Source organism: Oryx dammah, unplaced genomic scaffold, assembly GCF_014754425.2.
Source record: "Oryx dammah isolate SB20612 unplaced genomic scaffold, SCBI_Odam_1.1 HiC_scaffold_19, whole genome shotgun sequence".
Classification (NCBI taxonomy): domain Eukaryota; kingdom Metazoa; phylum Chordata; class Mammalia; order Artiodactyla; family Bovidae; genus Oryx; species Oryx dammah.
Window position 1 is genome coordinate 45,337,160 of NW_024070203.1, and position 15,234 is coordinate 45,352,393.

Genomic DNA, 15,234 nt, shown 5'->3' on the forward strand with positions numbered 1-15,234 from the left:
AAATATTTGACCAAAGTTGTTTCAAAGAACATGAGAGTATGACTGTTAATTCTCTGCAGTGCATATGAACAAAGGTAGATACACAAGGAGTTTCCAATTGTCATTATTATTAAGGTGAATCCTTTATTCACAGCTTGTAATTGTTATGTGATGCCTATCTTCTGCTGCTGCAGATCACTGCTACCCACCTTAGACAGGATGCTTTTCAGAAGAATTCACTCACCTGGGTTAATTCTGGAGTGCTTGGAAAGCCTGCCAACATCCAGTGTTTCAGCTTAGCTTCTAAATCTTCTGGTTGGGTTTCTCACCCTTTCATCTTCTTTCATGGCCCAGCCCTATGGTCTTGCCCATAAGCTTAGGATCAAGTTCTTCTATGGTACCTAAGACAGATGAAAAGTTTGCCCTTACAAGTTGTCACCAGCAGTCCTTTCCATTCTTGAACCAAATTCCTTGCTCTCAAGCCATCACACTGAACTTGACCATCTCTAGTCTTGCACTTCATGCTGGCAGAATACCTTGGGCTTCTTTCCAGAGCTCCTGGCTAGGTTCCTTGAGGATTAAACCCCTGTAGGCTGGAAGTCAATCCACAGGGATGGAGACTTTGTTTTCCAGTTTGAAACCAAACTATGGAATCTCAACAAAGTTAACTCTTTGGATTCAGCTAGAAACAAAAGCATTAAAAGCCAGTGGAGGTAATAATTGTTGGATGTGATTTGCAGTCTGTTGTCTCTCGCTTAATTGTTTAAACACGACCATGGATTTTTAGGCAACGTGTCAAAATGAAAAATCTTGGAGGTGTGACTTTAGTGTGTCTGTGGCTGGTGGTTTAAGTTTTCATTCACCTATAGCACAAGTAAAGTGAAGACATTTGAATTCACCTTCCTTAACATCTCTCATCCCCATCCCTTTCACTGAAGCCATTCTCTGCTCTCCTAGTTTTTCCTAACTGGTTGATCACCTGACGGTACCTGTCCCTTCTAGTCTTGGCCCCTCCTGCCTATTCTTCATTTCATGCAAGTATCTGATTGGGTCTGTGCTGCTAAAACCCTCTAAGATATTTCTTGCCAAGAGGATTAAAAACCTCCTCTCTGTAGGCTGATGAGCTCTGGGCATCTGCCCCCTACCTATCTCACTAAGACTATTTTCCTTTCCCCCAATTTTGCTCTGTGCTTCATGGAAACAGCTAGTTGTTTGAAACTGTCTAGTGGTTTCGTCTCCCTCACCTATATTTCATGCCTTTACACATCTCATCCCTTCTGCTCTTTCCACCTTTCTCCACCTAGAGAAACCCTACCTATTTTTCATGACGCAGTTCAGTACCTTCACCAAAACCATCCTGCCCTCCAGCACGGTAGATGGAACTTTGTACCACCTCAGACCTGCCTCCAGCAGGACCCTTAATCCACCATGTGTTTCCATACCTGTCTCTTCCACTTGATTGAGAGCAACTAAAGGATAGGGTGTGTGTGTGTACATTAATCACTCAGTCATGTCTGACATTTTGTGACCCATGGACTATAGCCCACCAGGTTCCTCTACTCATGAAATTCTATAGACAAGAATACTGGAATGGGTTGCCATTCCTTCTCCAGGGGATCTTCCCAACCCAGGGTTCAAACTCACATATTCTGCCATTTTCTGCATTGGCAGGAGGATTCTTTATTACTGAACCACCAGAGAAGCCAAATATTTATTAAGCAATTACTAAATACTGTCTTCTAGTGGAAGCACATGAATATAATGGTGAGGAGTTGGCTGCCAACTGTTTCTTACATGTTTGTCTTTACTTCTTTCCTTGATTTTCCTCCCAGACACCAGGCTAAGCATTCACTCATTTAATTTTCACAGTCACTCTATGCAGTAGTTACTACTACTCTATTCAGATTATGCTTAAGACAAATGAGGCTTAGAAGATTTGCATAGGCTCTGATGAGCTAGGAAATGGTGAACCCAGCACCTGTATTAGGTCTGAATCGTCACAGCTACACATGTAACCATGATTCCTTCTATCAGTCCATCCTTCAACAAATATTTATTGAGCCCTTCCTAAAATAACCTGTAAATGTATGATAATATCCTAGGTTGTGAGATAATGACAAGATGGGTCTTATTATCCCATTGACAGAGCAAGTTGATGGTGAAGTAAAGTGAACAATGGGTAAACATTTAGAGAAGACCAACCACCTTTCTCAGCAGAAAAATTATGTTCTGGGTGGTGCGTACAGTTTCATGGAGGCTTTTACCTGGCTGATTGTAATGTCCTCATAATCTCTGAAATTTTCTGCTCTAGTCTTTAGTTAACTTTGGGTTTGGGTATTGTTATTTTTTTTTTTTAATCATCTTAAACCATTTTTAAGTTTGTGTTAAGTACATTCACATTTGCAAATCTCCAAAAACTCTTTTTGTCATATAAAATTAAAGCTCTATATCCATTAAACATAACTGCCTAGCTCCCAGCTCTTGGCATTCGCTATTCTACTTTCTGTCTCTATGAATTTGACTGCTCTGAGTATTTCATATGTGTGGAATCGTACAGTTTCATACAGTACTTGTTTTTTTGTGACTGGCTTATTTCACTCCAATATTCTTGCCTGGAAAATCCCATGGAAAGGAACCTGGTAGGCTACAGTCCATGGGGTTGCAAAGAGTCGGACACAACTGAGTGACTTCACTTTCACTTTCATTTTATTTTACTTAGCATAAAGTCCTTTTTCACGGTTTACCTATGTTATAGCAAATCTCAGAATTTCCTTCCTTTGAAGGTTAAATAATATTCCATTATATGTATATCCACCCTTTGTTTATCCATTTATCTCTTGTTAGACATTAGTGTTGCTTCTGCTTTTCTATGATTGTGAATAACGCTACTATGAACATAGGTGTATAAATATCTCTTTGAGATTCTGCTTTCAATTCTTTGGGGTATATACCCAGAAACAGAATTACTGGATCATTAGATAATTCTATTTTTAATTTTTTGAGGAGCCACAGTACTGTTTTCATAGCAACAGCACCATTTATCCATTCCCACCAGCAGTGCATAAGGGTTCCAGTTTCTCCACATTCTCGCCAACATTTGTTATTTGCTGAATTTTTGATAATAACCATCTTAATGGGTGTGAGATATTCTCTCATTGTGGTTTTGATATGGTTTGATTTGTTTTGGTTTTTTGCTTACACGTGATTTTGTTTGCCAAATATTGAACAAACCTTAACCTAAAAAAGCAAAATTTTTGATCCTGTAATACTGCAAGCATTTTGGCTTCTGTGCCTCCAAAAGGATATCAGACTTAGAAAAGGCTTAGGAAAACAATTCCAAAAATTGTAATCGAATACTTTTGAGAAATTAAAAATGAAACAATTCTATTTTTTTGTCTGAAAAGACAAGACTAAGAAGGATGGTAATCCAAGTTTATGAAATCAAGCTGGGACGAAAAGCTCTTACTCAGTAGGAATGAGGGACACTCCCTTAACTTTGGGGACAAATAAAATAAACTAGTACTTTGTGAAGGGGGTGAGGCACAGAAGGAATTTATTAATAAAAGTGCTAGCACCTGATATGTGAATAACACTTTATCTTTTCCCAAGAACATTTATTCTCATTATTGCATTTTATCGTCATTCCATCCAAGTTGGGTGGGTAGTTCAAAGATCATTATCCTAAAAGAAAACTTACTCCGTGGAAAGATTAAGTAATTTAACCAATGGTCCCCATGCTTCTGGATTTGCTTTTTCCACTACTTGGGAAGTGGTTTTCAGGTTATGCCTCTATCTGTAAATTGTTCAGGCTTTTAGGCAAAGCTAATGGGTGGAAGATTTATATCTTAAAAAAAAAAAAACACTGAAGTATAGTTGATTTACAGTGTTCTGTTCATTTCAAGCATACAGCAAAGTGAGTTATACATACAAAAATATCTATTTTTTTCAGATTCTTTTCCCTTATAAGTTATTACAAAATATCCAGTATAGTTTCCTCTGCTATATAGTAAGGTTCTTGTTGATTATCTATTTTACATATACTAGTGTGTGTATGTCAATCCCAAACCAATTTGTTCCCTGTGTCTGTGAGTTTTGTATATAAGTTCATGTGTATTTTTTTTTAGGTTTCACATATAAGCAATATCATATATTAGTCTTTGTCTGGTTTATATCACTTAGGATGACAATCTCTAGATCCATCCATATTGCTGCAAATGGCATTATTTCACTATTTTCCATGGCTGAGTAACATTCCATCATATATATACATGGGGTATTTATATATATACACCCTATCTCTTTATACATTCATCTGTCAATGGACATTTAGGTTCCTTCCTCTATATCTTGGCTACTGTAAATAGTGCTGCTATGGATATTGGAGTACATGTATCTTTTTGAATTATGGTTTTATTTTTTAAGCTAAAAAATACAAATGGACATGATTAAAAGAGTTTGGGATGATGGCTATCATCCAGGAAAGGAATGGTAACCAAGAACATCAGCAGTATCCATGTTTTATTATGAAATTTTAAAAACATATCTGAAAAAGTAAAAATATATCTCAAGCAACTATGAGCAAATGTTAAGTTTTTAAAAAGCTAAAATACACAGTATTTATTCTATTTTTCCCTCACTTGAAATATTTTACAAGTCAAAAAGAAGAAAATCAAAAATGCCTGTGGTACTCCCCTAAGTTTCTGAGACTACAGTCAACGAGATTAAGCTCTAAGCCTTTCCCAAATGAGACTTTCCTGGCAGTTCAGTGGTTAAGACTTTCGCCTTCCAATGCAGCGGAGCAGGGGATGCAGTTTCGATCCTAGTCAAGGAGCTAAGATAGATTTCCACATGCTTCATGGCCAAAAGACCAAAACATAAAACAGAAGCAATGTTGTAACAAATTCAATGACGACTTTAAAAATGGTCTACATCAAAAAAAAAAAAAAAATCGAATAAATCATTCCCAAATGGTCCCTGTGTACCACTCTGAAAAGCAAAATAGTGAACTGATTAGACCATTGATGTGGTTCAATGTGGCATTTCTTAAATTCTTAGGAAATTTGCCTGGTGCTAACATCTTAGGACGGCTGACTTATGATCTACTTATATCATAAGTAAAATTAAGAAATCTTAAATACATGGAAACACTTTGTCTAAAGCAGAGGTCACAAATGGGATCTGCAGTCCAGAGCTATTCCACAGATGTGTTTTGCTTATCAAAACAGCATGCTTATCAAAAGCAAGGCAGCATTTAAAAAATCAAGTGATTTTTATATACTAGGGGGGAAAAAAATCCAGATTCTGACTTTTTTTGAAAAGTCATTGAAAACCTTACATCCCCATGAGGCAGCCATGGGAAGGGCTTTTCTTAAAAACTTTACATTTCCATGAGGCAGCCTTCAATTAAATGCTTAAGTGGGGAGTTCACTGGTCATCCAGTGGTTAAAGAATCTGCCGGCCAGTACAGGGGACATGGATTCAATCCCTGGTCTGGGAACATCCCGTATGACAATGGGCAACTAAGCCCACATGCCTAGAGCCCATGCTCTGCAACAAGAGAAGCCACTGCAATGAATCGCAACACAATGAGTTGCCCCCAGGCAGGGAAAGGATGTGGAGAAGCGATGGTTATGGGGTTTGAACTGACCTGTACACACTGCTATATCTGGAGTGGATAGCCAACAAGGACCTACTGTATATGGCACATGGAACTCTGCTCAATGTTATATGGCAGCCTAGATGGGAGGGGAGTTTGGAAGAGAATGGATTTATGTTTATGTATGGCTGAGTCCCTTCACTGTTCACCTGAAACTATCACAATATTGTTTGTTAATCGGCTATCAGTTCAGTTCAGTTCAGTCGCTCAGTTGTGTCCGACTCTTTGTGACCCCATGAATTGCAGCACGCCAGGCCTCCCTGTCCATCACCAACTCCCGGAGTTCACCCAAATTCATGTCCATCAAATTGGTGATGCCATCCAGCCATCTCATCCTCAGTCATCCCCTTCTCCTCCTGCCCCCAATCCCTCCCAGCATCAGAGTCTTTTCCAATGAGTCAACTCTTCCCATGAGGTGGCCAAAGTACTGGAGTTTCAGCTTTAGCATCATTCCTTCCAAAGAAATCCCAGGGCTGATCTCCTTCAGAATGGACTGGTTGGATCTCCTTGCAGTCCAAGGGACTCTCAAGAGTCTTCTCCAACACCACAGTTCAAAAGCATCAATTCTTTGGTGCTCAGCCTTCTTCACAGTCCAACTCTCACATCCATACATGACTACTGGAAAAACCATAGCCTTGACTAGACGGACCTTAGTCGCCAAAGTAATGTCTCTGCTTTTGAATATGCTATCTAGGTTGGTCATAACTTTTCTTCCAAGGAGTAAGCGTCTTTTAATTTCATGGCTGCAATCACCATCTGCAGTGATTTTGGAGCCCCCAAAAATAGTCTGACACTGTTTCCGCTGTTTCCCCATCTATTTCCCATGACGTGATAGGACCAGATGCCATGATCTTCGTTTTCTGAATGTTGAGCTTTAAGTCAACTTTTCCACTCTCCTCTTTCACTTTCATCAAGAGGCTTTTTAGTTCCTCTTCGCTTTCTGCCATAAGGGTGGTGTCATCTGCATATCTGAGGTTATTGATATTTGTCCCGGCAATCTTGATTCCAGCTTGTGTTTTCCTCCAGTCCAGCATTTCTCATGATGTACTCTGCATATAAGTTAAATAAGAGGGTGACAATATACAGCCTTGACATATTCCTTTTCCTATTTGGAACCATTTTGTTGTTCCATGTCCAGTTCTAACTGTTGCTTTCTGACCTGCATACAGATTTCTCAAGAGGCAGGTTAGGTGGTCTGGTATTCCCATCTCTCTCAGAATTTTCCACAGTTTATTGTGATCCACACAGTCCAAGGCTTTGGCATAGTCAGTAAAGCAGAAATAGATGTTTTTCTGGAACTCTCTTGCTTTTTCCATGATCCAGCGGATGTTGGCAATTTGATCTCTGGTTCCTCTGCCATTTCTAAAACCAGCTTGAACATCAGGAAGTTCACGGTTCACGTATTGCTGAAGCCTGGCTTGGAGAATTTTGAGCATTACTTTACTAGCGTGCCCAATACAAAATAAACAGTTTAAAAAAGAGGAAGAGTAGCCCCTATTCAGCCCAACTAGAGAAAGCCTGTGCACAGCAATGAAGACCCAGCACAGCTAAAATTTTAAAAAATAATGCTTGAAGAGGGGTCAAAGCTGCCCTGTTGGGTGGGGCCTATCCTCCCCAGGCCCTCGGGGTCCCCACCACTCTCCACTGCTCCCCAACACCTAGACCAAGGAGCACCTGTCTTTGCCATCATGTCCACACCACTGTTTTTTATGGTCAGGGGAAATTCTGTATACCCACATCTCTATCAAGGGTAGAAAACTGGAAAGACGAAAGCATTGTGATTTTTCTTGTACTTGGCTGGCTTCACTTGCCTGCCTTCTCTGTCTAACCCTGTAGGCATTTTTACTTCCATTCCCCTAAAAAGCTAGTCTCCACTTTTAATGGCCTTTAGCTCTTTAGGGGAAAATATAATGAGTCCTAGTGACCTGGAAACATTCCAGACAGATTTATTATCTGCTTCTTAGTCCCTTCTTTCCCCAACTTGTTTTCCCTCCCCAACTTGTTTTTAGCTGAAACATCTGGTTTTTTGTGGGGGTTTTCCCTATCAATTCCATAGTTTGATAGAAAAAGGTGTACTGTTCGATCATGTTATTTTTTTCTAATGCTTTCAGAATTCAAATTTTCAATAGACCACTAAAGCCATTTTTAGTATGAGAAATATCACTGTTTCAATTTCCATACTTAATTGTTGGCATAAGAAATTATCAGGATGTGCTTAGTACAGGCCATTTATATATTTCAAGCATTGACTCTACCCCATCATAAAACAATGGCATCTAAAAAAAAAATGGCATCTAAAAACAACCCTATATGTTTGATAAGAGCTGTGTTTGCTGGTCGTTATCCCTCATCAAACTATAAACAGTTGTAATTCACACAGAGGTGTGTCTCCTATTCATACAGGTGTGTATGAATACCACATACCTGGGACTTCCTTAATGAATGATGATGACAAAATTTATTATCAAATTTCTAGTTTTGTGAGTTGATGGACATGATGAACAGCCTCAATGAAAAGTGTTGATAGTACAAAATATTGAAATATTTCAAATATCAAATGCTAATATATTTGAATCAGGAAAGGCAAGTCTTTGTTGTAAAGTTTAACATGGACGTAAAGTAATTCAGGTTCACTGTGTGATTTTGGTAAAGTCATCCTGATGAGTGGGACGTTTTCTCCCCTCTGACCTTTTACATGCAAGTGATTTGAGAATAAACGACTTGAAGTCTGTAGAACGATTGAAATTCCTGGCTATGACTCTGTCAGGCCCCAGTAATCCAATACACACCACCTCCAAAGGACTGTTCCTGGAGCCTTGATTCCTAACCCATCAGAATTGCAAACCTAACAGATCTTACAGGATTCCCGGAGAGTGCCACTTCTCCTCTCTCAGTCACTGCTGACCTAGCAGCATCCTAGTCCACAGCTGATCACTGTCAAAGCACCCCCACCCCTGCAGGAGCGATGGCAGACATCCCCAGTCCCAACATAGAACTCTGGCACTGGGGCAGCTTTTCTTGGCAGCCTCGAGACTCAGCTGTGGCCTGGACCTTCCCTGTCCTCAAGCCAGCCCAGTCAGCAGTGCCCCCATGCCAACTACTGGACTTTATTATGGTCACTTCATAGCATCCCTGTCAGGCTTCCACCTCAAAGGACCATTTTAAATGATAATAAAGCCAGGCTTCTCGCTTAAGAGAAGCATAGGGAACAGTGCATGATGGGTAGATGGGAATTGATATCTTTAAACCAGCTTTAACATTTTAAGTCTTGAAGCATAGACAAAAGTAAACTTCTATCTTAATCCATCAGGACTGCTGTAACCAAATACCATAGTCTGGGTGACTTGCTGCTGCTGCTACTGCTAAGTCGCTTCAGTTGTGTCTGACTCTGTGCAACCCCATAGACGGCAGCCCACCCGGCTCTCCCGTCCTGGGATTCTCCAGGCAAGAATACTAGAGTGGGTTGCCATTTCCTTCTCCAATGCATGAAAGTGAAAAGTGAAAGTAAAGTTGCTCAGTCGTGTCTGACTCCTAGGGATCCCGTGGACTGCAGCCCACCAGGCTCCTCCGTCCATGGGACCTTCCCAGCAAGAGTACTGGAGTGGGGTGTCATCGCCTTCTCTGTCCAGTTGCCAACTATAAACAACAGACATTTATACAGACATTTATTTCTCGTGGTTCTGGAAGCTGAAAAATCCAAGATCGAGACTCCAGCAGGTTCTGTGTCTGGTGGAAATCTGCTTCCTGGTTCACAGATGCTGTGTTTTCGCTGTGTCCTCACACGGCAGAAGAGGCAAGGCGCTCTTTGGGGTCTCTTTTATGAGGGCGCTAAACCCATTCATGAGGGCTCCACCCTCATGACCTAATCACCTGCCAAAGCCCCCACCTTCTAACACCACAACCTAGCACATTAGGTTTCAACCTATAAGTTTTGAAGGAACACAAACATGCAGTTTATGGCTGCCTCTGTAGGCCTGCCTTAGCTTTGGAGTTCAGATGTGATGACAGAGAGGGAGATGGGAAAGGAAAGAGTAAATGAAACCTCTTGGGGCCAAGATGATCACACAGTAAATCACAGCTCATGCCATTTGCTCAACAGCCCTGCCAACAGGTCCGGACAGCTATTATTAGTTCTATTTTACAGCTGAGAAACACAAATCCAAAGAGGGTAAATGACTTGTTCAAGCACATCTGTGACAAAAACACAGATGTTTCCCCTCAAGTTCAAGTCCAGGACTCTTTCTCTTCTCATCTTCATCCTCCTAAGCCCTGCCTTGGTAATCTTGTGGTGAATCTTCAGCCTTCAAGTTTCATAACATTCTCATGAAATAATTGCTCTGATAACTAAGAATCACCACAGTCTACATTTTAGGCACCAAAGTCCTGAAACTCAGAGAGGTGAAGAGCTCTGGCTTAAAACAAAACCAAGTCCTTCCAGCTATAGGACAAAACATGGTCCCATCCACTGGGACCATGCTGGAAATGCATAATTATTGGTTGTATGGACACAGAATCATTTTGGATAGTTTCCCAGTGAAAAATCAAGGGTGCAGTCACAGTGTCTCTTATGCCTCTTGTATTGGCAATTGGGTTCTTTACCACTAGCACCAGCTAGGAAGCAAAATATGAGACTATAGTAAATGAGCTCTACTCTTACTATGAGCAGACAGCATTTCTGTGTTGCAGTCTTCAGATGGCAGCGTCACAGCCAGTACTCAGCCTAGATGAAGCTTAAAAGCATGATCTCGGAACAGACAGCCTGCATTTGTATCTGAGGTCTGCTGCTTAGGGTCTGTGCAGTCCTAGGCATGTTGTTTAACCCGTCTGTACCTCACTTTATCATCCCCGATGTGGGAATAAGAAATAATAACACCCACTATGGAAAGCTACTGCCAGGATTAAATGATTTGCTACATATGAAACACTTAGAAATGGGAGCAAGTATAAAATCCGCTGGGCTTCCCAGGTGACCCTAGTGCTAAAGAACCCACCTGCCAATGCTGGAGACATAAGAGACGTGGGTTTGATCCCCGGGTCGGGAAGATCCCCTGGAGGAGGTCATGGCAACCCACTCCAGTATTCTTGCCTGGAGAATCCCATGGACAGAGGAGCCTGGGGGGCTATAGTTCACAGGTTTTCACAGAGTCAGACATGACTGAAGCGACTTAGCACACACAAGTCATAAAATCCGTGAGAATAAATATGAAATCAGTGTTTTCTCTTCCCGTCTACCTGTCTTACAGCTTTGGAAGTGGTCTAAACCACTTACATCACTTAAAGTGAGGCACCCGTTAAAGTCTCTTCCAGCTCAAAGCTTCCCTGGTTCTGTGTCAGGTTTCAGCTACATCTCCAAGAGAGGACTGTGTACAGGCAGCATCAGTGTCATCAGGGAGCTTGTTAGAAATGCAAATTCTTCTATGACATAACATACTCTCCAGGTAATTTTTAAAGTTGGAGTAGCATTGTCTCAGAATCTTCTCTTTACTGAGAAACTTCAAGCTAGATGCTCATATTCAGTCAGGAGCCCCACCCATGGGGCTCTTACCACTGTACCTGCAGAGACCAATGGAGAAGGAAATGGCAACCCACTCCAATATTCTTGCCTGGAGAATCCCAGGGACGGAGGAGCCTGATAGGCTGCCGTCTTCGGGGTCGCACAGAGTTGGACATGACTGAAGCAACTTAGCAGCAGCAGCAGCAGCAAAGACCAAACATCTTCATTGTTCCCTTTGACTGATCAGTTGGAACAGAGGGTTTAGAGGGATTTTTTTTGTTCTTCAGCACAACCAGTTCAGTTGTTTAAGAAAAGAATGTTATTTATTTATTTTTAAAAGATTTTTTGATGTGGACCATTTTTGAAGTCTTTGTTGAATTTGTTATAATATTGATTCTCTTTTATGCTTTGGTGTGTTGGCCAAGAGAAGTGAAATCTTAGCTCCCTGACTAGGAATCAAACCTGCACCCTCTGCATTGAAAGGAAAAGTCTTAACCACTGGACCACCAGGGAAGTCCCCAGAGTGATATTTAGAGTGAGAGGACAGTCCTGGCTGGGGCAATTCCAGGAGTGATGTATGGAACTGACCCTGGTGACCCAGATGGTAAAGAATATGCCTGCAGTGCAGGAGACCCGGGTTCAAAGTGGGCATGGCAACCCACTCTGGTATTCCTTCCTGGAGAATTCCATGGATAGAGGAGCCTGGTGGGCTATAGTCCATGGGGTCATGAAGAATTGGACACAGCTGAGTGACTAACACTTTCACTTATTTCTACATGGGGCTGAGTTTTCGCCCCTAGTTTTCACATCATATGATCTTAGATCAGATTTCCACCTCCCATCCAGTGTTGTGGTCCAAATGAGTTTGTAAACTGGAGGTTGCAGCTTTGTGATGCAACCTTGGGGGATGGCCTCTAGTTGCATTTTTTTTTTTTTTTTGAGTCTAAGCTCATGAGGAAACTCCGAAAAGTCATTCTCTGACATGAAGAGACCATTAGGCAATAAAAATTGGTCAATAGTGTTTGCTACGTTTTCTCAAAATTCAAGCTGTTACCATAAATAATCACTGCAGATTTCTAAAGAGGAAAAAAGAATAAGTGAATGGACTTTGACATTGACCTCAAACTCTCTCCCCACTCCTGTGTTTCATTGCATGTATTTATTCCAGGCTCTATCTCTTTTATGATCAACTAACATAAATATAAAACACAACATTTCTAATGTGCACTTCTTTGATGTTCTGTAGGGCATAGTTCTTGTCAAGTTACTTCTTGAGCAACAGTGAAACCACTACTTATCCAGTTTTCTTCCCAAGCTGAAAAATGTTGGTCAACACACAGCCTTCTGATACATTACAGCATCTCTTGGATCTTCTATTTTTTTTAATAAGTATCTTTTAAAAATTATTTATTCTTTTTTTTTGGCTGTGATGGGCTTTCTCTAGTTGCAGAGAGTGGGGGCTACTCTCTAGATGCAGGTGCACCGGCCTCTCGTTAGAGTGGCTTCCCTTGTTGCCGCGCATGGGCTTTATGGTGAGTGGGCTTCGGTAGTTGTTGTACGTGGGCTTAGCTGCCCTGCAGCATGAGGGCTTTTCCTGGACCGGGGATAAAACTGGTGTCTACCCTGCATTCTTACCACTGGACCACCAGGGAAGCTCTTAGGTCTGCTCCTTAAGAGTCATTCTATTGTAGAGGCACAACGCCGTTCAAGTTCTTATCACCCCACGACCTGGGGGTTTCAGCAACCCCTTAGCCATACCTTTGATGGACCAGCCTGCTTCCTCGGCTGTGTACATACTTCCATTGTCATAGCAACACCTCTCAAAGACTTTTATCATAACATATCCTTCAGGCCTTTGACAAAGACCTTACTCTGCATCATTTTGTCTGTTCTGTCAAAGCTGAATGTCTCTCCCCAGCCACCAAGCTGTTTGCTAGCTCTGCCACCCACTACATCAAGAGAAGTCTGCATTTTCGTTTCCATTCCAGAAAACTCGTGTGTCATTTTCATCACTCCACTTACCTCATCCCACCTCCAGTACACCACACATACCACCACACACGCCCCCGACGATGCCCTCGGCTCATCCCGAGTTCTTCTTCCTCCTTTCCTCCCAGTTGTCCTCAACTACTGTGGCAGAGTTCTTACTAAATATTGCCTCCTGTCCCCACTGTCCTTATATGCCCTGCTACTGCTGTATCCACACTACCTTGCTTTGCAAATACCTCCAAGCAATCTCCATATATAAGTTCTTGTTAGGTGGTTTACTAGTGAAGATTGGAGGCAACAGAGAACTTCCCATTGCTACCAGTCCAGAGAGTTGAGGTCGGTAGAATGAACGCTCAGCATGAAGTGGGTGCTCACTACATGTTATTCATCGATGGCAAAATAATAAATTGCTTGATCTTCTGAAGACAACCAGGGCAGGAAAAGCAGTTTGGAATCCTCCTCAGCAAGGCATACTGTAGAGAGCTCTAAGGAGACACAATTAGAAACTGTCTTTTCTGTTTTCGTGTAAATGGTAAAAGCACGTATGTGAAAAAATATGAGGCCGACTGTGGCTTTTTGGATGGCTGCACACTTCTCTTCTGCTCTGAGTGCTTACCTGGTTTGCATTACGATTTCCTTCCTTGTTGGAAAATGACATAGACTTTCTCCTTTCTTTGGAAGAAGTAGGACCTGTTGGAAATGTGAGGCTCCAGGATTGAAATGCAATGGGCTTGGCTGTAGTGCTCTGTAGTGCATTTCTTGACAAGTCCTGAAAAGACTATTGAATTCTGGCCTGAGCTTTTTTTTTTTTTCCTGCAGTACTTGGATGGGATTCAGCTGCCATGTTTGGCTGGATTGAGTAATCAAGACTTTTTTTTTTCTTTCTCGGCAATCTTATGTACAATTTCATCCTTTAGAGTTCAAATGGAATATTTTACTGCTAATGCAAATACAGTAGAGTCATAGCTCTTTCATAAACAAAGAATCCATCTTTTTAAATGACGTGGAAACAGGCAAAAATATAAACTGATCGTGTGATCCTGATAGAAAACATGCCAGGTAGGTGGTAAGTTTACTAGGGGATACCAAGTTGCATTGGAGATTTTTTTTTTTTTAGTTAAACATGCATTTTGGATGAACTTTTACTTAACTATAGAAATTTTTCCCTCTTTTGTTTGATATGATAAAAGTACTGTATCCATCTTTTCTGCACTGTTTGTAGCTGGTGTGAGTTTGGTGGGCTAGGAGTTTTGATGCTCTCTAATCAAAGTCAGAGGGCTGCTGGCCTTTAATCTACTCCATCTCTAAAATTCTAACTTTAATGATCAGATGAGCCTGCAGTTTTTTCCTTTGTGATTAAAAAAGGGAGAAGCCGAAATGTGTTTATTATTCTGCAAAATACCTGAGATGATAGGATCCCCAGTGCTGCACTGTGTCCTGGAAATGAGAACTGGTCCAATTACAGACTCCTCAAGCCAAGGGAGGGACATTAACAAGTCAGGGGAACAGAGTGGCGTCATGTGACGTCACGTGACGTCAGTGGTTGATTGTGCAGTGCTGTCTGCTAAACAGTGCTGGCCTTGTGCCTTTCAGGGTCCCTGCAAGTCATGAACAAAACCAGAAAGATTATGGAGCGTGGCGGGGCCACCTTCACCAATGCCTTCGTGACCACGCCCATGTGCTGCCCCTCCCGCTCCTCCATGCTCACTGGCAAGTACGTGCACAACCACAACATCTACACCAACAACGAGAACTGCTCTTCCCCCTCCTGGCAGGCGGTGCACGAGCCTCGGACGTTTGCTGTCTATCTGAACAGCACCGGCTACAGAACAGGTAAAGGGAAACTTCCAGGCCCTCAATTCCGTGAATTCTGGTAACGCATCTCAGAAAAATGCACTATGTGATGAAATCTGTGAGCTTCCAATCGGTCCCTAAATGGAAGGAGTCTAGACTTGTCTCCCTCTACATCCCTTATTTTTCTCTCTGATGAATGTCCCAGCTAGAGATCCCTTAGAGAAAAGTCAGAATGATTCTCAGTGGACATGTGAAGGAAAAGTTGTCCCCACCAGTGCGTGCATGTGTGTATGCTCGGTCACTAAGTCATGTCCTACTCTTT

General features: G+C 41.7%; 1 protein-coding gene across 2 annotated transcripts in view; it reads left to right on the forward strand.

Annotated features, from left to right (window-relative positions):
• SULF1 (sulfatase 1) overlaps window positions 1–15,234 on the forward strand; it is a 195,143-nt gene that overhangs the window by 106,344 nt on the left and 73,565 nt on the right. For both annotated transcript variants that reach the window (XM_040261350.1, XM_040261351.1), the window contains exon 5: window positions 14,712–14,951. In XM_040261350.1, coding sequence (XP_040117284.1) covers window positions 14,712–14,951 — 240 coding nt within the window. The remainder of the gene's footprint in view (window positions 1–14,711; window positions 14,952–15,234) is intronic.